Genomic DNA, 24,453 nt, shown 5'->3' with positions numbered 1-24,453 from the left:
AAAAAACACTTCTCGTTATGTTACCGTTTTCGCTCTATGGAGATAAAAGTCGCAACCGGAAATGGCTTTTATGAACCATTTCCGGTTTGAACAGAGAGTTAACGAACAAGTTCTAACCTATCCTTTGGACTCTGAATCAACTAAAAAAAAACACACACACACACACACACATATTGATATCTCTCACAGTTTTTCCTCTAGCCGGGCAAAGCCGTTTGTAATATTTTCAACACTTATACAAAGCAAAATTTGGAAGTCTACAATGAATTTACATACCGAGTTTCATCTTCCTAACATGAGGACTTCGTGAGACACTTTATTTTAACGTATATTTTAAATCACCTCTTTCCCTTTCAAATTTCATGCTTCACCTTTAGGATATGAACCAGAAAATTCTTTATACGCTTAGCCTATGTCTCTTCCAGAATATGGTCTCTTCGATGAAGTTACTTCAAAGTAACGGTGTTGATATATATCCCGAACAAACATTTTTATTTATAAGATTGCGAAACCCTTTTTTGTTTATTATTTCAGTTCAGCCTCTATACATGTCTCTCTTAAATTGTTTTTAGGCACTAAACTGAAAAGATTAGAATACAATAGAACAATATCGATGAAAAAAAAAATGTGAACTAATATGAAACCTGAAAAGTGGATGTAATAGAGTTAAAGATGACATTATATCACAACTCATTTTATTCAACTTCTAGAATTACTCCGCTTTGCTAGCTCCGCTTTCTCTTGTAGCCTTGTACGCTGCTGCCATCTGGTAACGTGGAATACAATTAATTGCATGGACTTGGTTCGTAATCTTTATAAACGCTCTTCTCGTATTAATTTGCTAGGACATATAATTTCAGAAGTATCTTTTTTAGTGTCATTGACATATTTAGCACTATGCACATCATTAACAATTACATATTTAGAACAAAATTCAAATTTTCTAACCTAGCCTCTTAACATGTACCTGAAAACTGGAATTTACAGGCAAATTCGTCAGTCCTCGGTAGTATAGTGGTTAGTATCCCCGCCTGTCACGCGGGAGACCGGGGTTCGATTCCCCGCCGGGGAGGTGACTACTTTTTTCTTTAGTTCAGTAACTAGAGAGTGTCTTCATTTTCAAACATAAATGTAAATTCCTTTTTAAAAATATATAATAATGGTAGTTTTAATTGTTATTTTCTAAAGTAAGAAATAGTACCGTTTCAACATACACCCTAACTGTTTATAAACATCCACTGCCTGATTTGCATCCCCGTCGTATTGCCTTTTGGTATGTGTGCAACTATCTTAAAGGGGAAGAGGAGCGCAAACCATATTTCAGATGACAAAAGAGTGTTGAAACAACAATAGCACGAGCAGGCTCGGACTAGCCGCGTGGCTACGTGGCGATCGCCCCCCAGACAGGAGCCAAATCAAAAGGGGGATCAAATGAAAATTGTAATAAAGAGGGGTCAGGAGGAAGAGAAAAACAAATGTGGAAAACGTATGCAGTAATTAATATTCTTGTAAACAGTCACGGCGGCAATCTGCATGCATCAAGCTCTTTGAGCGTTTCATTAAAATTTTGTTGCGACTCACGTCTCTATTTTATATTATGATCTTTATGGTATAATGTACGATATGGGATGTAGCTACTAAAGAATAATGTGCTTTATCTAAAATTTGTTTTATTGTGGGAAAACAGTGAGCAGTTCGGGTAATGGTGGTTGGGGAAATTCAGAATTCGGGGATAACATAATATGTTAGCCGCCGGGGCCAACTAGTAGCCAGGCCGACTCTGAGCACGAGAACAGTAACACCAGAAAAAGAGAAGACTTCTTTAGGGCAGGAAAGAAGACTTCAGCAACAAATGTTCATGGTTGATAATTTATTAGAAGAAATCAATACTAGGTCTAGGATTTTGGTGGAAAAAGTGCTGAAATTGGTGCGTGGCAGGTGTATGCAGGACTACATTCTTTTTTTTTTTTTTTTTTTTTTTCAGGAGAAGTTCAAAGCTTTTGGGGAATCCAAATTCAGTATGAGGATTAATTACTTTAAAATTTGTAAAATCACTCTTAAAATTCAATTAAATTAAATTAAATTATAGAAAAGTTCAGCGTACGTCCCTGATGAGTGGCGAGAAGACCGTTTTTTATACATACACCAAGGGAGCACACTTTGTTTTCAAGGCAATTTGCACGTCCGTCATATTATAGAATTTCTAACTTCTAAGTTTTTCGCCAAGAACGATCTGTGTTTTGCCGATTCCTACAAACCATCTTTTGCAGCTTATGTTCCATTGTTCCTGGGTCGAAATGCACTTTGACTCCAACTTCGTTATGCAGTCTTGCAGTCTACTAACATTTTGCAATCACAAACCACTAGCGGATCCAGAAGGATCGTTTGGAGGGGCGGTTCGCTTTCTCGAAGATGAGCGTAGCTTCAAGGTGACCAGAATTTTAATTTACAAGAATGGGACTCATATGAATACGGGGCTGGAGGAGGGTGGGTGTAAAAATGATTCCCAGATTCCATTTTGGGACCCAAACTTTTTCTTCTTTTTTTATTGGAATGGGAGTATTTTCTCTGTAGATTTAAATTAAATACATACTTCCGTTTCGGAGGCGTGACGGTGTCATGATTCACTTCACACACAGTCACCGCAACATATGAGATACACTGTCTGGCACAGTACTTGCACAAAAGAAAATACTGTATTGACGATATCATTCATTTTAACGAAATAGTGCACAATTTGCTCTAATCATTTATATTTTGAGTAACAATTGCGGGACAGCAGTTACAAAAATTAATACAAAATTAATCTATCTCTATATTTGTGTGGGGTCCGCGAAACATAATATAATTATAGTTATGCTTACAACAACAATAAAATTACCTAGATATATTATACTAATCTTCGTCTAGGTGGGGCTCGCCCCCATATCCCCAATCTGCTCGACATACGGCCTTGCACAATATAGCAAATGCTCCTACGTGGTACTGTGGCACAATATTTCGCGTTCTTCCTTCTGTCTTTCATATAGAATTGGATTGAGCTAAAACTGTGTCACGAAATTCCGTAAGGCATTTTAATGAACCACCCCCACCTTTTTTCCTTCTCTTCTACGTTAAGTGAAAAAAAAAAAAAACATTCAAATACATGTTGAACTATTTTAAATGAAAAATCAAACTACCAACTTTCATGTTTCTAACCGCAAGGGATCCCGAGATATGGCATCTTATAATAATAATAATAATAATAATAATAATAATAATAATAATAATAATAATAATAATAATAATAATAATAATAATAATAATAATAATAATAGTAGTAGTAGTAGTAGTAGTAGTAGTAGTAGTAGTAGTAGTAGTAGTAGTAATCCCACCCCTTTTCTTCCCTTCTCTTTTTCTCCCTTTTACTATAATATATATATATAAGTTGAAACACGTGTCAAATTATTTTAAATAAGATATCCAAGTGCCAAATTTCAAGTATCTAGTCTTAACTGATTTGAAGAGATGAACATCTTATTAAAGTAATTTCCACCCCATTCTCCCTTCCTTTCTTCGAATTAAAAAAAAATCCTTCCTTAGTGAAACCCTACGTAACAAATCTTATATACTGTCCTAATTTCAAGTTTTTAGCTTAATTGGTTTGGCCTGTGCGAAGTTACTCAGGATTTCGTCTTTTATGTGTGAATTAAAATAACAAGCTTGTGTTATTTCTCAAGAAAAGATGGAATGCCATTTGAAGTCACAATAAATCCCTGGTCCCTTCCTAATGTTTCCGTGTTGAACCTCAAAAGTCACGGCTCTCTTTGTTGATCTAGTAGATAGCGAACGTACCTATGATCTTTGATGTATGAGGTTCTGTGGTTTAATTCCCGGTGAGTGAGCATCGAACGCACTACAGTGGGTCAGATCCAACTTTAAACTCTAGTTCTTATTCTGTAAAGCATCGCATTTGACAAACAACGTAAATACATATCAATCAATCAACCAACCAAAAAGTCTCAGATTCAGAGAGCTTTTTGGTAAGGAGCGCTGAAGATTCTATATTTCTCTTTATTAAAGGTAAAGGTAATTGAGGTTATAATCCGGAATTCCGAAATCCATTTCATATCCTTTTTCTAGGACACAATAACACATTTTTAGTACAAAGAGTGAGCCGTCTTATTCTCCTTATTACAGTTGTTCGTCCAACGAATGAATCATATTCTCGCTACTTTGGGGCTTATTGTGACCGCCCCAAGTTACTAGGGAGAGAAGTATTCACAATTTAAATATGTCTGTATTAAGTACTATTAAGTACCACACATTTTTATTAGACTCTGCTATGCTTGTCACACAGATTGATCGGTCGGGAAAAAGACCATATTAGTATTCCCAATGATAAATGCTGAAAGTTCAAAAAACCCTTTGGAGGGGGCGCCCCCTCCGTCCTCCCCGTGGATCCGCCAGTGTCACAAACGTCATGCAGCTCCATGGGCGCCCCAAGAAAATTTTCTAGGGGGAGGGGGCTCAAATCCCTGATTGCTATATTACGTTTGGTGTTTTTTATTTGTATTAAGAAAGTCTTAAGAAATTTAATAATCTTCGTGAGCCAGGGGAGCTCGGGCTCCACCCAGCCCTCCCCTTCGGGCGCCCATGTGCAGCTCCTTAATAGTGTCTTCTTAACTCTTTCGCCGCCATCTTGATTTTAGTATCCCAACCCAATGTGCCACCTACACTTTTGCAATATTTAGCCTTTTGCAACAAATTAGCTACATCCAACGAAAACCAAGCACACTACAGAAAATGACCAAGCCAACACTGTGTGCCACCAGCGTATAAAAGCTCTATACCTGCTAGAAATCTGCATGAGCCGGAATTTTTAGACCGGCCCGTGAATTAATAATGTGAGGGCCGACCCGAGTCCGAAATATGTTTTAGTATTTAGGCCCGAGCCCGGCCTGCGCTCATGTGATAATCAAATGAGCCCGAATTACAGAAGTAAATCTGACGCAAAATTGTATCTTTATGTAGAGCAATTACAAGTTTAATTTTGCAGTTATGCTTTAAAAGTTCTCCAGAAAGAACGGTCCAATAAATATCGCTGTACAGTATATTTAGAAAGTTAGGCCCGAGAAATATGGCTGTATATTTAAAAAATTAATGTCCGAGCCCGGCCAGGGCCAGGCTTTGTAGGCCTGAGTCCGGCTCGCGGGCCGGATCGGGCTTAAGCCCTAGGGTAGGACCCAACTCGTGCACATCTCTATTACCTGCGTGCCATTTTACAGAGAATGTCTAGAATGAGAACTACCTCTTGACGCCAAATGGCGTCAATGGCACACAACAATAGGTATGAATGACGCCATGTGGCGTCAAGTGGCACACAACAATAGGTATGAATGACGCCATATGGCGTCAAGTGGCAGCGAACAAGTTAAGCAATAATTTTGTGACCATTGTTCACAGAATCTGCCTCTGACCAAATGGGTTTTCTAAGGAAGTCCTGTATTTTATCAAAATTTTCACAACAGAATACATATTCCCCAATGTGAGTGGCCGAAGAACTTTCCCATTTCTCTGCGTCATGCGTTCCTGAGTTTACGGTTCAATATTTTTTTCTACTATGTTGTGACATATTTTAAAGAAAATTAATGCATTGTTGTAGATAATGTAAAGACTTAATAAATGTACGTTAACACTGGCAGGGAGTGGCGGATTTAGCCCGGGGCCAGGAGGCCTATGCTCCCGCAGTTTTTTCGTGACAAAAATAATTTATTGTTTATATATTTTTGAAAGTTTATATTAAACTCATGATATAACTATCATAACCTGGGTTCTGGCTGCCCCCAGTTTTTACCTTCTAGATTCGCCTCTGCAGAGAACATGAATGAACTGAGACCTACATTGGTATCATACTATACGTACGGAGAGCGGCGAAAATCTGTCTTCAACACTGGGGGGGACGGGTAAGACCGTTCCCATAATCTTTTTTTTTTTTTTTTCGCCGATGTTCAAAATGTTTATGAAGTTGAGAAACAATGTTGTGGAGGATCAGAGGAGTAGAGTTGTCTTCAACGTTGGAAGGCGGGCTGATTTGAGGCTTATTCTGGGGGATATCAATTTCATATCACCTTCCTTTGTGGCAATTGGACAAAAATCATCAAATTTCTACCCAAAAACACATTTCAAATCGGATTATTGGGGGGCAGTCCCACTTAGTTCTAAGATTGGAGGGGACATGTCCCTCTCATCCCCCCAGGATTTGCGCCAATGTGTACGGCTAAAGATTGAAGACTAAAATTCGGGGAGAATTTCCTGATTGGATGGAGAAGGTATTTTTGATAGAATTTGGTGGGCATAAATTTCGAGTTTAGAACCCCCAAAGTCATGTGCTAACTTAAAAGCATTGTTTCAGCAACCTCCTAATAAATTCTATTGATTTGGTGGAGCACCAACAATCCGAGTCCTCGTAACTAGGTCTTCATTAAAAACAGTTCGATTGTTCAATAAACGTAATTCTCAGAGGATTGAATATTGTTTATTTAATGGAAATATGCTGTAAATGACCATTTTCTTCATATTTATTTTAGTAGGTGATTGCATTTTATTCTGTGATCGTGTTCTGATTACCTGTGATATTTGATGGTGATAATCTCCAGTGGATTTATTAACATAGAATCCTATCGTTAAGTTAAAGGCTAAGAAACAATGAGGAAAATGAAGAATGAAATACATTTCTTTCTACTCAAACTGAAACAACATGATTTCAAAGAATTTTTATATAATACTCTTATTTTAAAACGAACATTTTTTGATAGTAAACATTATCTTCAAAACGGCTACAGCGATTTTCACAATTGGTGAAATACTGCGTATTTCCAAGACAGGAAAAGCGATTTAAATAGGTCTCGACTTCTGGAAAACTCATTTAGAAGTCTATGTAAAGTAGAGTTCCTAACCTTACCTCGAAAGAAACCCTAGTGGTCTTTAAAAAATTCTATGGAAGTGTTCGATGAAATAAATTTAGTTGTGACTCGATGTTGGAAACACTCAGTTTGAAGTGTCAGTACAAAAACTTCTAATCGAGGATGTCTAAACTTTTTATCTTGAAAATCACTTGAACAATTTGCACTGAAATGGGGAAATATTTATAAAAACTCAATTTAAAACGCGGGAAGGATATCTGACAATCTCATTATTTTCTTAAACTAAATGAACGTCTATAGAAAAAGTCATTACGGAACCAGGAACAATTACCATAAAATGGAAAATTTACTGTTATCGATCTTAATGTAAGACTCAGGTCTCCAATCTGATAAACTTCATGATTGGCGGTCAATAGCGAATCCAACTTTAATTTCTTGGGGAGATGGTGACATTTGGGGGCAGCTTTTCTTTTGTATAGCGAAAAGGATAATTTTAAATTACTTGACTTACATTATAATACAATATATATGGGGTTAGCTGGGACACAGGCGTTGTCACAGGGAGCGGCTCGCCCTCCATGCCTCCCTTTGTCGTTGTCACAGGTGACAACTAATTCACAGGGTAACTATTTTCTTTCAATGAAATACGGAAAATATACAATCATTGATCTAGGAAGTGATTTGGATACATCTTTGTTGGTCAATTTATTTGGAATTTAGCGCCCCTTTCATCACCGAGGCCATATGAGACGTGGCCTACAGCTTGACGCGGGATCCGAACCACATGAGCTTCCACCAGGAATCGAAGGGTACATCTCGTAGCTACTCTCTAGTAAATATATACCTCAACGAGCAAGACTGAGTCTTCCATACATTTCATATTTTCATTACAAGAATTCCAATATCTGAATTATGAATCTTGCGATTTTGGAATTTTGACCGGTAGAAAGTAAACGGGATTCCAATGGAAAGTAATCGCGGTCCTACATATTACATTTGCTGGCAGGATGATTTCAGATTTCCCGCGTGGGGAGACTTTGAATAAACTGGGTGAAAGTACTCTTCGAAAATACTGGTAACCCAGATAGAGCATGATTGTAGATATTTCATTGCTTTAAGGGGGAGTTCACTTCGGGTCACCTCCTCAAACCATCACTGCGTGCTGGCAATCCCTGCGTTGTTGGGGTCAAATGTTTCATGTTCATAGACATAAACTGTACAGTTGCCATCTACGCACTTAGCAAATGCCTATATATTTTGCCCGTTGGTTCTTAAACCTGAGTTACAGAGTCGATAAGTAAATGATTTTCTTTTACCAGGACGGCCGCCGTGGCTCAGTGGTAGAGCTTCACCTCTGGTGCATGAGGTCCTTTGTTCGATCCCAGCTCGAACAAGTGAGCTTTGTGGTGGACAAACATCGTATACATGGGTTCTCTCCCGTTTCCTCCCACTTTCCTCATTCCACTATTTTATTCATTTCTCATCATCATCGTCTCCTTTAGCCTAGCCGGCATAACCTTGGGGCATAAAACTTAAAGGTTTCATTTATTTTTTCCGTTTTTTTTTCTTTCTTTCAACCAGGAATAGAGCTGCACTGCTGAATATTAAAAACGCAACACCAAGGAGGAGAAATTCGGTTGATCCTACAGTTTCAAAATATGCTAGAAGTACTGGTAATATCGTTTCCATTTATTTTTCAACAATAAAAGAAGCGAAGACGTTTAAAAAACAAATGAAAATGAAAATACAAAATCAGTCTCATTAACAACTGTTGACATGATCAATTAACTGAGAACCTAGTTACTGGACATTCCTTTTCCCAAATGTGCGCTTCAGGAGACTGAAAACGAAATGAAAAGGAAAGTTCCATATATTAACTAAGGGGCCTGGCGATATATATACACAATGACCAAAACCGAGATTCTGTTTTAATGCTTAATAGAAACAAGGAAAAATAAATAACATTCAATTAATTCAACATAAAATTGGATAGAACACACAATAGATAGTTGGGACTCAGTTCTCATCGCAAAGCACTTACATACTTGCAAAATGCCAAATGCAAGACTTGTCAAGGGTCTAGTGTAAGACGAGAGAGAGAGAGAGAAAGTTGGAAAAGGAATCAAGGCTTGCATATACAGTGTCAGATTAATTGGCGATTCTTCTCGTGTGCTATACCTATAACACAAGCGACCCCACACCATTCTTTTTGATGTTGAAGAATCAAGCAATGCCGTGCTTACTTTCGAATGCATTACGTGTTTCTTAGGATTGTGACAGAATTTAAAATATCGTTTGCATGCTCACCCACCTGCGATAAATTATTTTTTGTTGTTTGTTTGTTTGTCTTTTATTTTATTTTAAACTTCTGACGGTAAGGTAAATGGATACTCCGTCCTCCCCCGCTTCCCAAAGAAAAGTACCATAAGAAAGATATTCAATAGTCTGAATCACTGATGGCACTAGTCAACAAATATTAAGATTTTATTTATCAAATAATAATAACATTAAACAAAACAAATCATTTTCCATTAACTTCAGCTCAATTTTTAAAATGGCATTATTATTATTTCTGTTTCACGTACATAACTTGCGAAAAGTTATCAAGACTACAATTAATCACAAGCAACTTACCAACAATCCTACTAATATCATTCTCTATAAATGTCTTCAACATACGAAGTTACGATGACTTTGTTTAGCAGTATGCTACAAATTATGGTAAACTGAAAGGTAAAATACTTAAAATAAAATTACACACTGGAGTGTTATATTTAAAAAAAATAAAATAAATAAATTATCCTTAAATGTAATTTCTATATTAAAATTATTTCAAAATATTTTTACATATTTTGTTAATAATAATAATCACTTTAAATTAATTTGAGAGCCAGGGTCACAAAAAAAAAAAAAACTTTAAGTTTTCTAGCTCTGAAAAGCAATGGTGGTCTGCTGGAGTCGAACATATAAATCCGACTCACATCGCAGTGCTGGCCAAACAAGTCGATCGCAAAACTTACCAAAAAAAAAAAATTATAGTTTAAAGAAAAGTGTTTCAATTTAAGTAAAATGATTTCAAATAAAAATTCAAAACATATCATTTTCATGAGAAATGGGAACATATTTTCTTTGATGATGTAGAAAGCCGCGAACAGTACTCTGCTCTTAATAAATTATAATAATGTCCTCTCCACTTCTCATCCTATTTTTATTTTTCTTATTGATTCGATTTTACATGACATGTAAAATAATAATAATAATAAAAACAAATCCGTCATGTCAAATCCGTAGTTTTTGGAGCCACTGAGATAAACAGTAACACTCACGATGCCATACTGTGAGGCAAGACACCTCTAACAACCCTAGGGGGTGGAAGGAGTTGACATGCAATAATAGTTGAAAACCAACAAAAGCATGAAATCCATAGTTTTGGGGGTCGCTGAGATGAATAACTTCATTGTCGATGCTGTTTAAGCCGAAGTTCACCCCATCGGCATGAAGGTAAGAAGAGATGAAAAATGAAATCTTCAAAGTGACTGTCATTACTGTTGAATTCGTAGTTTTCGGGGTCGCTACGCTGATTGGTGACAGTTCCAATGACAGTTAAGGACAAGTTTAAGTAAGAATGGGCATGCCAGCATGCCCAGTGAATTGACAGAAGCAATGCCGAAGATATTGCTCGTCGTTATTGATTCGACTCGTTACTGATTCATCTTTCAAGGGAAGGATGAATATAACAATTGCAATTCACTGCAGAAAAAAATACTCAGACGATTAAGATGAAAGTTTTAATCTTGGAGATCAATCAGAAGAAAAAATGAAATGTAATCTTTGAGTTTTACGTCCCACGATTATGACGGTTAGGCTAAAGGAGACGGTGATGATGAGTAATGAATGAAATGGTAGAATGAAGAAAGTGGGAGGAAACGGAAGAACCCCGAGAAAAAAAACACACACGGTGTTTGTCCACCACAAAGTTCACTTGGCGGGGGCTGGGATCAAACCCAACATTTTTAGGGAAGACAAAAGAAGACGACACAGAAGATAATGATCAGGATTATCATGATCTGAGAGTTGTCTTCAATGAAGATCAAGCAAAAGTGATCGCGCTACATAAACTGCAACTTAAATTGATATTGAGACACCAGGAACTGCAAGGAGATGCATCGTACAAGGTATTGTTAGTGGTGGAAAAGTACGATAATTTAAACAAAAATAATCACATCGATTCTGGCAGATTCCTTCATTACGGCTCCCTTAGGTACAGCTTCCGCTAACATTTCCAGTCGGATGACTAATCTGTCCTCCGGATACCGCCATTTAATCAAGCTATAAAGCAACTGACTTGTGAAGATTTGAGAGAATTCCAAGAATCTATGAGAAATATACATTTGATAATCATTGACGAGTTTTCAGTGATCGGCTGATTAATGATGTATAGCATCCATACTCGTTTAACACAAACTAACCTTCATTGCGACTACTTCTTGAACAACATTTTTCTATATATGTTCGGAGACCTCCGTCAGGTATCTTGTTGTTACGATCAACCAGCTTACAGCAAGCTAAATGATATATCAGTAAGAAGCACTGAAGGTCCCAAGAGGTTCAGAGAGGATTTTTTTTTTTCACGGATCAAGCTGCACACGAGTCTTTCAGGATGAAAATTACTCTACAAAGAAGTGTGAGACAGGATGGTAACAACGAGTCGCATTCCACGGAATTTTAAACCGACTCGCCCACGGCAAATCTATGGACGAAGATTACAAACAGTTAACAGAAAATTTATAGTTACTTCTCGATGAAAACATTAAATAGCAGTTCAAGAAAGAAGCTGTTTACCGCTTCCCAACAAACAGGAATATAACAAGCGACGCCTGAAACAACCGGTTGCAATATTAACAGCAATGAAGAAATTCAAAGGAGAGAAGAAAGCTACTTGTCTAGCTTCAAGACCAACTAATGAAATACATATTGCTATTTGCTGTATGATGATGCTCAAAAGAAACTTTTGAACTACAAGCCAATTGGTCAGTTGTTCGATTGGAACAGTTACTGACATCGTTTCTGAGAAAGGAGGACGTTCATCATCATTATCTGCAGTATTCTCGTTGATACCCCGAACTTCACTGGGCCTTGATTCCCTAATAACTTCATAATGATTCCTTCCATAACTAGAACGTGCAGTGAAGATGGTATCAATCTCCTATCGACAACAGACAGTGTGTTAAAACTTCCTATCGATAACTGTTTGTTACAGTATGACTATTCACTCATCCAAAGGCACGACGTTGCCGAAAGTTGTCATTGATCTCGGTGACAACGAGATGCCTCTCGGAATATCACATATGGCTTTGTTTTGAACTTGAAGACATCTTATAATATTATTAAGTATTCTGGCTTTCGGTCAGACGACTTTTTTTTTTTTTTTTTTCAATTTTAGATTTGGGTCTGGAAATGTGTCTTCCACTTTTCTCGATCTTCAGCTTCCTCGTTTAACTCCCAATATTTTCTCCTGTTTCAAATCGTCGATCAGCTGTGTTTTTCTTCTTCCTATTCCTCGCTTCCCTTCCACCTTTCCTTCTATGGCGGTGTGAAGAAGACATCTTATCCCAAACAATGTTCCTTTACGAAAGAATTTCATTCAGACACTCGAAAATTTCAAACATCGCGAGAAGTTCTACGACACATTCACAAAATTGTGGGTGACTTGAGCGTTTCCATCTCGAGATGCACGAATTGATAACTGTTTATACATTCACTGAGAACTCAGTTGTTGACTGTTATGTTAACATGGCAGGCACGTAGACGGGGGGAAGGGGGGTCCATGACATAAAATACTGTGGTCATCACACCAGGGGCTAGATCATTCTAAACTATTTTACTGTAACATATATTGGTTCGTTTAGCCAGGATTTCGTAACGGAAGGGGGGGGTGGGGGGATGAAGGAGTCATGAAATTCTGAAGGCCCAAAAACTCGATCAATCTAAACTACTTTACTATTAACAAATATTGGTTAGTTAGGATAATAAAATGAGGATATGTTGTTAAGTATTTTAATAACAAACTATGAAGAAATCTCGAGTAAAATAATAAAAAAAACGTATTGAAAAAGATTTTACAATATTTACGTCCTTCTTCTCTTTATTCAAATATAATAATTTTCCTTTCACTATGACTTCAACTATTATAAAAAGTACATACTCAATAATGCCTTGTAAAATACTTTACAATATCTGCGTTCCTTTCTCTGTTGAATCAACTGTTAACAACTTTCTTCCACATAAATTTTTGTTTTTGTTATTTCGTCAACTACTGTTTGTTCCAAACGAGGTTAAAGGAGCAGTAGAAAATTGTTTTTGAAATAACATGTTTGATACTGCAAGGATGCGATGACGAAAAATTATGATAAAAACTGTCCACGCTGTTACACAACGGCACTATGCTTTCGGAAGCTTGAAATCTCCCTGACTAGTAGCAGAAATTCTGAGAACTCCGTAACTTTTCTAGAAATTTCAAATTCCCTGACTCTTCCAGGTTATCTCGCTCACTTCGCCATCATGTGTTGCAAGGAATACAAATCTTCTCAAAAGAAAGAATAACCAAAAGCTTGTTGTAGCTTTTTATTTTTAATGCAGATCCTTCTTTTTCTCATTTCATTTTGTTTCATCCTTCCTTAATTTTTTTCATTTCTTGTCTCGAAGGGGGGGTCTCCCCCTTGGCTACATGCTTGAACATGGGATTATCAAAACCTTGACAGAATACTTAACCACGATGTCGTAGTACATCCACACCATAAGGGCGAGATACAAGGTCATTGGCACTTAAGTCATTTGCGATAAAAGAACGAATAAACGATAGAACAAACCATAAATAAGCAGCATTGACTCAGGACAAAGTCGATATCTTTCTGCAAGGAAAAAGATCGTGATTGATTTCCTTTATCTCCTGAGAAATTGTTATCAAAAGAGACTAGGACAACCATATGCTTGTTTAAGTTCATTTTCGATAACCACAACACACCTTCACAAAGTTATAATCCTGATTGTGCTGTTTTTGGTATGTTGTTCTGTAAAATAATATCTCAAAACCTGTCTCTTTACAGAAGTATGTTCATGGTTGGGGCTTTGTTAGATTACGAAATATTGTATGCAGATAAGATCCTAATACCTCTGCTTAAGGGATTGATTTGCATTGAATAACGTTATTTTTATCATGCAGATACTTTTCAATAAAAAATAACTTTTTATCAATTTCTCAGAAATCTATAATATGCATAATACATTTTGATTTCGTTGCCTAATTATTCTGAAGTTTTTTTCTAGTTTTCACAAGTTTGTGACCCACTTCCCTGTCATAATGCTCACAAACTAAGTAATTACATGAATATGTTATGAGCATACTGGCACTGAAAATGCAGTCGAATCTCAGCCGACGAAATATGTCCCGTTCACGTATTCCTCGATTCTAACATATAGATTGTTTCACAATTTCTGTTATGTTTGGAGGTGATTCTACTTACAAAAGGTATCCGAAAAGTTTGTTTGAAAGAAAGCCTAAATTTAATTATTTACTGAGTTATGTTCTTTGCAATATGTAGAAAAATTTACTTTCAGGATACGTAACACAAACACAGTGACCGTGCGGGAGGTTTTAGAAGAAATCGTATTACTTGAGCTAGTCAACAGAATCTAATTCGAAATGTTAAGAATGCAGCACAAGGCTTTTTGTTTTTCATATTGATGTATCTTTGCTCCGGAAATTATTTAAAATTCTCAACTTCGTATGGAGATCTTCTTCCGCAGTATTCTTAATGCCCTAAATTGGGTATTACTTGTTAGCTTATGTATGACTTCCTCTAAAATTTTTCAACCTGTTTCCCGTCAAACTAATAGTTTCTGTTCTGTGTGGTTTCGAAGGTCATAACTCAGACAACACACATTTCAACTTTCCTTCTCAGGATTTTACATTGTTTTGTGAGTAGAATCACCTTTCAAACGTTGTAACAGGTATTGTGAAACAACCTGCATATATAAATAGTTTTCTTCATCAGTGGCATAATACACGAGGTGGGAAGGAGAGATTTTCGAGGTTTAACACTTCCCTTCAACAAGATATTATGAAAAATAAAAATTAACATATTAGGATATGTGTATAAAAATCCTGAAATGAATTTGGAAGCGTCAACTTTCCCTGATGAAATTCTGCCTACCCACTGCTCTCCATTAATGATTCTTGTTCCTCCTGTACGAATAACTACCAACCACTTTCATAATTTACTCTTCATCTACTAAACTCTCTTAGCTTTCAATCTGAAAGCACTGCCATGTAACACTGGACGCCAGCATACGCAGAATCTGACTTTCCTAATTTATTCCTAGTTTATGTTTACTCCGTATTTCTTACACTTTTTGCCAGATAAAGTATAAGCGAAAGTCTTTAACATAGTGTTTTTCTATTTGTGTTAGGTGTGGGTCAATCCATCTGAAGTGATAAGTCAAAATGTTTGCTCGACCTTCTCCGAAAATTATAGAAATTGGAGTGTGTGATGAACCTTGTGTATGAGGATGTCAATAACATCATTCACGTTGTCCTATATACAAGTGTTCGTGAATGGCGGCCATTTTTGTTCTCAGTGGAGTGTCATTTTTTGCATTTGCAAGCATTTACGAATACTACAGTTGCTCAGGACGTACGTATCAGACGAACTCCAAAGAAAAACGAATGTTTAGAGGAGAGATTAAGGTACACAGAGAACATATACTCTTGCTTCTAAATAAATATGCAGGGTTGCAAATCAATACATTAAATCACTAGAAAAAGTACAGAAAATTACACTTTTAAAGGGGCTGTATTTTGGAATATCATAAAGTGGGTTGTTCATAAGTTTTGTGATGAATATTATTGCATGAAAGAGTCTGTAGAAATATCCACACCTATAATAATACTGGTATCGTAGATTTATGGGGTTCCGAAAGTTGAAGTTTGTGATTTTGATGCCTTGTTTGGGGCGTAATATCTCAGGAGGGCAAAGTGCTAAAAGTTGCTGCTTAAGCCATAAAGTAATTTTGTGTGTGAATATATTATTGAAAAAAATCATGACTGATATCACATGGAGAAAAGAGTGAGAACATGGTAAAAACGCGGGGAAAAAAAAGCACGCTCGTGACGATGGTTGTAGCCTGAAAAAAAAATAATATTTTGATATGTTTCATGCTAGATCTCAAAAACTACGCAAGGTTCATCAATTATGCCCGCTATTGTTTGTGTTCAGTTGTGCAAAAGCTTGGGAGTGACGTTTGTTCCATCTTTCTACCTCTATGATCACTGCCACGTGTATATGGTAAGAAGATTAGCTCCCCCTTGTACCCACAACACCCATCGTCGAACTATTCCGCAGTATTAAGGCACTTAATGTATCAGCAAAGTATCATTGAAATCCAACCCCAGTTACGGAAGTTAATGTGTTCACAAGGTTGTGATACACCTAACTATCCTATCTTGTTGAAAATGGCGTATTTGTGGGAAATATTTAAAATGATTGTTGTTTCCTTTCTCTTCTATAGCATTACAACAATAGCTTTTAGTAGCTGTAATTACAAGTTCTCGCAATTACACGATTTAAGCAGTGTTGCGAACGTCAGCATTATTTATCATATCTCCGGAACGGTTTGAGATATCGAAGTGCTGTAAACGGCAAAATAATACACATCAATTACAAACCATACAAGTAACTAGATATGATACTTGTCTCAGCATTTTTTCGAAATAAATGCTTTCTAGAAAAATAAAATTTCCAAGCCCTGGTAATTTCGTTCCTATTCGTTCGAAATAAGTTATACCATGACCATGGTATCCAACACTAAAGTACTTTCTATGTGCATTATCCTGTGCATCTCCGTTATGCTATATTTGAGTTAGAAGCTTCCGAACTTTGGATGTTTATGATAGTATAATATCATTAGTTTGCAACACTAAATAATAAAAGTGCTATTTTAAGTTTATGTTTGACACGTTAATTTGAAATATGTAATAATCTGAGGTAGTGTCATTTGAAAAAATATAACTTCATATTGGATTGGCAACACTGCTTGTTGAGCCTTTCTGTTTAATACATACAAAGATGTTCCACTTCTTGTAGTTACTTCGTGCAAAGTTTCGCTTTTCTCTCTCGTTTGGTTTATCCGTTATAGCGGATGGTCAAGATAAATTGTCCGCTCTGTAGAAGTAGCAATGATCATGGAGCTAGAAAGATGGAACAAACGCCACTCGCAAGGTTTTTGCACAACTGAACACAAACAAAAGCGGGCATAATTGATGAATCTTGCGTAGTTTTTGAGATCTAGCATGAAACATATCAAAATATTAAATTTTTTCCAGGCTACAACCATCGTGACGAGCGTGCTTTTTTTTCGCGTTTTTACCATGTTCTCATTCTTTTCTCCATAAGATATCACTCATGATTTTTTTGCAATATTATATTCACACACAAAATTACTTTATGTCCTAAGCAGCAATTTTTAGTACTTTGCCCTCCTGAGATATTACGCCCCAAACAAGGCATCAAAATCACAAACTTCAACTTTCGGAACCCCATAAATCTACGATACCAGTAGTATTATAGGTGTGGATATTTCTACAGACTCTTTATATGCAATAATATTCATCACAAAACTTATGAACAACCCACTTTATGATATTCCAAAATACAGCCCCTTTAAAAGTGTAATTTTCTGTACTTTTTCTAGTGATTTAATGTATTGATTTGCAACCCTGCATATTTATTTAGAAGCAAGAGTATATGCTCTCTGTGTACCCTTATCTCTCCTCTAAACACTCGTTTTTTCTTTGGAGTTCGTCTGATACGTACGTCCTGAGCAACTGTAGTATTCGTAAACGCTTGCAAATGCAAAATATGACACTCCACTGAGAACAAAAATGGCCGCCATTCACGAACACTTATACATAGGACAACGTGAATGATGTTATTGATCTTCTCATACACAAAGCTCGTCACTCTCAAAGTTTTATAATTTTCGGAGATGGTCGAGCAACCACCTCTGGACCAATTCGTATGAATTGACCCGTATGTGATAACGCGTTTGCCCAATTTCCGCTAAGCATTTTTTTTTTTTTAAATATATCTAAAGTTTGCGCAAAATAATTTAATACCACCCAGCTTATGGAAGAAAAAGTTCAAATAAATTTGGGATGAAAAACGCATCCTGTCAGTTGCAGGCTGCCGAAATTCAGAAAATTAGGAAACTTTGGACCTAACTCAAGTGTTCGGTCACTATACAGAAACTAGTATAACACCATTTAAATATCTATATTTGTGAATCATATCATAACTGGAAAGCTGAATAACTGCTGGAAAGCCTCTTTGCACTGCTACATCTTCTACAATTAACTGCGTAGGGTCGATACCGTTCGAAAACATGGGTACTTAAGGAGAATATTGTAAAGTTCTGGTTGCAGCTAGGTAGAGCAAATCACACACGGGAATCGTTTTCTTACATTACCAATTTTATTACAAAATTTCCTGTTATAAACAGTATAATAAAGTACAAATTTCTCTAATAACTAGGATAAATCAGTCGTTCCAAGGTCCAGGCAGCCTAGGGAAGGATCCCCACCGAGTTTCACGCAAACTAAGTGGGATGGATTTAGGATTGTCAATACTCCACAGAAACCGTGGTGTTATTTATAAATACAAGCATGTGTTGATTGTTTGTAAACAAAGCCATGTGTTTACAGTTTCTACCCGACCAGATTCGATAATTATTTCGTAACTGGAAAGCACATTCCTTCTGAATAGTTAGTTATAAAGTACATATCAGGACCTTGGAAGAGAAACGGCGAACTCGAAAAATCAATAGGTCTGACAGGTCTGAACAACACATAGGTACCGCATTTTGCCCTGGTTCGCCCTTAGTATTCTCACAGTTTCTAGATAAACAAAGATTCGCCCTTGCTATCTTATGGAAGTTGCAAAACTTTCAGCTTGATTTCCCAACACCCCGATTTCAGGATTCGCCCTTTCTCTTAAAAGGTCCTGATATTATCTTGCTTGGATGCATAGAAGTGATCAATGAAAACGTGGAACGAGCAGTGCCCATGTGGCTAGGTCGGCTAGTCGGCAATCGCCGAGGACCAAAGGGCCCTGAAATCCTTGTGTGGGGCCCGGATGCATAGGAAAATAAATATTTATAATAAATAATAGATTAATAATTAATAGATTAATAATAATAGATTAATAATAACTTAATTAAGATATTTTTTTAAAATACGAGATAAAGAATTAATTATTTTTATTACAAAAACATTGAGATATATTTTAATGTAATGTCCGAAAACAAGATATAAAAACACCGAACAAATTAGAATTTCCACTTTCCTTTATTTCTCCATTCGATGCAAAAGAACACTACTAGCATTCCTCAGAAAGAAATTAATTTTATAAATTTGCAATGAGAAATTTCTTTCCTTTTCTTGTCGCGTTAATGTCGGGAGAACTGATGATAACAGGACTGTTTGTATTTTATTATATTACATAGACAGATCGATTCTGTTATTGTCAATGACTGTGGAAATTCTTGCAAAGGTAAACCAATGTTGTTGTTGTTGTTGTTAATATTAATATTATTAATATGATGCATTGAAGGCAGAAGTGATATCTATTAAACAAGAAAATATTAAGTTGAAAGAACTACTATCAACTAACAACAAACCGAAAACATTTGCTGAAGTGATAAACAGCTCAACACCCGATGTTCGAAACAAGGTACAAGGAGATTCTGAAAACGTGAATGTCACGGTCAAAGAAGTGTCTTCTTGCACATTACAGGAGAAAACAAGTGGTAGTGAGTGGAAGTTCGAAACCAGACGCCCAAGGCGAAATATCCCTGAAGTACAGGCAGGAGTGAAACAAACGAATGAATGAGGCTTCGTTTCCAGAAACCGTAATACATTTATGCAAGGGAACAACGCCACGGACAAACTGAAGGTAAACAGAAAAGTCTCTCGTACAGCAGCAGTGTAACGAAACTTGACCCTTATGTTTCTTGTGAGGATCTTATAACATTTGTGAAGGACAGCGTTAATATTACTGTTAAAAAAGTGTTATCAGTTAAGAGCTAAACATAGTAGTTATTCTTCGTTTTATGTTAGTGTAGAAGAAAATGAGTTTAGTGCTATTTGTAACTCAAATGTATGGCCTGACGGTGTGCCATTTACTACATTTGTTGGACGATTAAAAATTGTATATCATGAGGCTGAAACTGAACCAGCTGGAAAGAATAACTCAGGTAATTAAACTAGAACAAATTAGTACACAATGGAGATGGCATATTTACACCTTTCTATCACAATGTGAATGGTTTAAATATAAAAGAAAAGCTATTTGTAAATGAAATAAATGAAATTATAGTGTTGTACGAAAAGATAGAAAATTGACACTAATAAATAAAACAAAGGGTATAGGTTGTATGGTCATAATAAAAAACAAATATTCGTATGCAGTAATAAATCCTACAGATTAAATACTTGATATTATTATAATTAAAGTTTCAATCCTTAAAAATAAACCATTGTTGTTGTGCTTGCACTATTTCCCACCAGATTTACCGTTGACGAATTTTACTAATTATTGTGACTGGCTATGTACGTTTTTACTCACAAAAAACTATAATTTTATAATTTTAGGTGATTTTAACGTAGGTGGAATAGATTGGGCTACCAGAAATATAAATATAAGTAAATTTATTATATTAAGAAAAAAGCGGAAAAAATAGTTGAACTAAGTAATATTCTCCAGTTAAATCAATTGAATAGATTATATGACACCTTTAAGAAGGATAGAGTATTAGACTTTCTGTTAACCAATATGAAAAATAATCCAATAATATTTGAAATCCCACCATTAGCAAAAAAATGATCATTTCCATCCCCTTTTCTATTTGAATGAAAAATAACGAAATAATAATAATAATAATAATAATAATAATAATAATAATAATAATAATAATAATAATAATAATAATAATAATAATAATAATAATAATAAATGATAATAATACCTCAAATCAAACCATAATTTATGACTTTAAAAATACAGATTTTCTAGGTGTATATAATGGAATTAAGGAAATGGATCAGATAGATACAAAGAGTAGTGATATTAATGAAACGACCAGTATATTGTATAACAATATATATGATGTATTAGATAATTGCGGACCTAGGAAATAAATTAGCAATAGGTCTAAATACAAAGACTCCTGGATGAACAAGGAACTAAAATCATTAATTAATAAGAAAACCAAATATTTTGTAAAAGCAAGACAAACAAAAAAATAATACATTGTATCAAAGATACTCCGATTTAGGGAAAATTTTCAAAAAAAAAAAAAAAAAAAAAAAAAAAAAAACTTAGAGGCGAGAAAGTCATATTATTTAAGTCTGAAAAATAGTATTGTCGATAACTGTTTTTCTGGAAAATATTTAAAAATTCTGATGGCAAGTAAATACCAAATAAAATGAAACAATGACAAATCAGTTACAAAATCAAATGATGTGAAATTATTTAAAGATGCTTTTAGTGAAAGTTTTAATTTAGAATTAAGGCATTACGCAGATAGGGAGGATATGAATTCTCCATCGCTCATTAGTAACCATGATACTGAATCTGATGTAATTCAAGCAATTAAAGTTATTAAGGCGAGCACAACTCCTGGTCCTGACAATATCCCCTATTATATAATTAAAGCCTGTAGCACCGAATTGTCAACTGCCCTAACAAATATGTTTAATACATCCCTGAGATGTGGTGAGTTTCCTTCAATTTGGAAACAAATATACATTGTACCAGTACACAAAACAGGTGATCGTAGAATTATAAAATATATATATATATATATATATATATATATATATATATAGGCTAACAACATTAGTCAATGCATTTTGCAAGATTTTTGAAATCATAAGAAGCAAATATTTATATTTTAATATAAAAAATAAATTAAGTGAATTTCAGCATGGATTTTATAAAGGGAAATCGATTGTAACAAATCTTGTACATTTTACTGATTTTACTCATTTAGGACTTAAGAACAGATTACAGGTAGACACTATATATATATACCTCAGGGATCTCCTTTGGGACCCCTTCTTTTTTCCATATTTATTAATGATCTGCCAGAGAAAATTAAATACTCAAATATTTTATTATATGCCGATCATTTAAAATTATTTAGAATAGTAAATAGTGAGTATGATAGCTACTTACTACAGGAAGATCTAGATACTATTAAAGTTTTGGGTATAGTGTTTGACAGAAATATGAAATTTAGCTATCATATTAATGATATAGTCCAAGGGACGAGAAGAATAATAGGGTTTATTTTCAGACAATGGTCTGAGTTTAAGAATGCCAGTTCATATGTATATTTATATAAGATGCTTGCAAGATCAAGACTAGAGTTTGGTGTAGTTTTTGGAATAGTATAGGTATAACATTGGCAAACAAAATCGAGTCAGTCCAAAAATGTTTTATTAGGTTACTATGCCATAAAATGAATACAGATTACTACTCACGTAGTTATGAATACTGGAAACAATTTTGGGGATTACAGGTATTAAGTGACAGGAGAAAATTTACTGAAAAAGATGTTATTCAAAAAATACTAGAAAATATATATGAAAGTGAATATTGCTTGCATAATATAGGTATAAGAGTATCAATGCAAGAAATGAATCATCATTAATTCCTTTGAACCCAAAATCTAAAATTTTATGAAGAATGACCAATTCTTGCAATTTAGTTTAATTTATTTTTTATCAGTTCAGAAGCATGAATTTTAGAATTTGACAAACATTATTTGTAGTATTTTTGACAATGTAGTATTTTGAGACTAAAAATATTTGGTATTATTTTGACAAGGAATAATTAATCCGATAAAAGTTATCTAACACAATACTATTTTATTTTATCATTATGTTTTATTGTTTCAGTAGGTACGTGAATGCAATATCTGTTTATTTTTGTTTGATAACGTTCTGTATTTTTGCCGTTAGGCTGTTCATGGCACAGAAATAAACATTATTATTATTATTATTATTATTATTATTATTATTATTATTATTATTATTATTATTATTATTATATTTATTATTATTATTTATACTAGAAATAATGGGCTGAGAAATTTTATCAGCCTGAACTTTTCTGATCCTACTCCAGTCAAGAGAGCCTTTTGGATGCATCTTCCCATTCAAGTTAGTCAATTGGATACACCAAGTAAAAACTTGCCTTTTAATCCAAGTAAACTTTACTACCGTGATTTACCCAGTGGTGTAATAATAATAATAATAATAATAATAATAATAATAATAATAATAATAATAAAAAACCTAAAGGAAGTGCTTATGTATTCAGTAGAACTGAATAAAGTGTTTTGTTCCAGTTCTATGGCATTTGGCACTAAAGTGAATCGGGATTCCTCATTTATTACTGGGCATGTTGTTTTAGTTTTTATAAAGCAGTGGAGGAACATGAAAATTGTAAGTACCATCACAACTCTGTGTCAGCGCACTTTAAAGTTGCATAGGAAGTGACATAGGGACACTTCTGAGAATTAAACAAGTAACGCAAAGAGAAAAGGATATTCAGACAAGAAGACAAGTTGCACAACTTCTTATAGATATTACACTTTATATTGGTAGACAAGGACTAACTTACAGGAGCAATGAAGAAGTGTCATTCTCCCTGGAAAACGATGGAAATCATTGCAATTTATTCGAATTAGTATTACTTATTGCTGAATACCATGTCATATTGTGAACGTATATAAGTCAGTGTATTATCGACAGTAAGATAAAAAGAACTGCTGATTTGGTGAAAAAAGCAGAAAAGTTGAGAATAACACAAGTTGGAAGAGGATTACTTTTCTACTTACTACTTCTAATTACATTTCTGTCTAAAGCTTTCATAAATAATATGATAGGGAGCAAAATATGATTATAAAGGATTTAAAAGACAGCACAATATATATAGTGTTACGATAGATACTACTCAAGATACAACAGTGATGGACTAAGCAGCTGTTTGTGTTGTTACGTTCTCCAGAGAAAAATCTGTTCCCCAGAGACTTCTTGATTTAACTATAGCAGAAAATACCTCTGGCGAACCTTTATTTGAACTTTTGAAAGCAGATGCGCTACAATAACCTACAAGCGTATCTGAAGAATCATATACATTCATTGAATGAGACGGTTCTAAATGTACTTGTAGCAGATTCTGTAAAGTGCCTCCAAGCAGAACATTTATTTGGGCTTGTGGAAAATTCTGCTTCCTGTTTAAGCAGTTCATACAAGAGAATGATCGTATGGGAAAAACACACACAAAAAAAATATTATTCTGGATGGCCAAAGCTACATCGATTAAAAAAGATAGGTGCTACTTGGTGGTGGAGCATACACGGAACTCTATCATCCATAATGAATTTACATTATGATCAAATTGAATCTTGCAAATTCGTTACATTG

At 35.1% G+C, this 24,453-nt stretch overlaps 1 protein-coding gene and 1 non-coding gene across 3 annotated transcripts in view; one reads left to right on the top strand and one right to left on the bottom strand.

Annotated features, from left to right (window-relative positions):
• The window catches only part of LOC145664513 (protein yellow-like), a 307,857-nt gene that overhangs the window by 206,571 nt on the left and 76,833 nt on the right, over window positions 1-24,453 (bottom strand). Inside the window, exon 3 of one of the 2 annotated variants that reach the window (XM_081731248.1) lies at window positions 9,517-9,631. The exons of the other annotated variant lie outside the window; for it this stretch is intronic. Coding sequence (XP_081587374.1) covers window positions 9,622-9,631 — 10 coding nt within the window. The 3' untranslated portion in view covers window positions 9,517-9,621. Of the gene's footprint in view, window positions 1-9,516; window positions 9,632-24,453 lie in introns of those variants that run through there. 2 annotated transcript variants of the gene reach the window in all.
• TRNAD-GUC (transfer RNA aspartic acid (anticodon GUC)) lies at window positions 1,001-1,072 on the top strand. Its single transcript has one exon. It is a non-coding gene; the product is annotated as a tRNA-Asp (tRNA).

The sequence above is a fragment of the Thermobia domestica genome, chromosome 11 (genome assembly GCF_964235325.1).
Source record: "Thermobia domestica chromosome 11, izTheDome1.hap1.1, whole genome shotgun sequence".
NCBI lineage: Eukaryota > Metazoa > Arthropoda > Insecta > Zygentoma > Lepismatidae > Thermobia > Thermobia domestica.
Note: the sequence above shows the minus strand (reverse complement) of the source record. Positions and strands in the feature narration are given on the sequence as shown.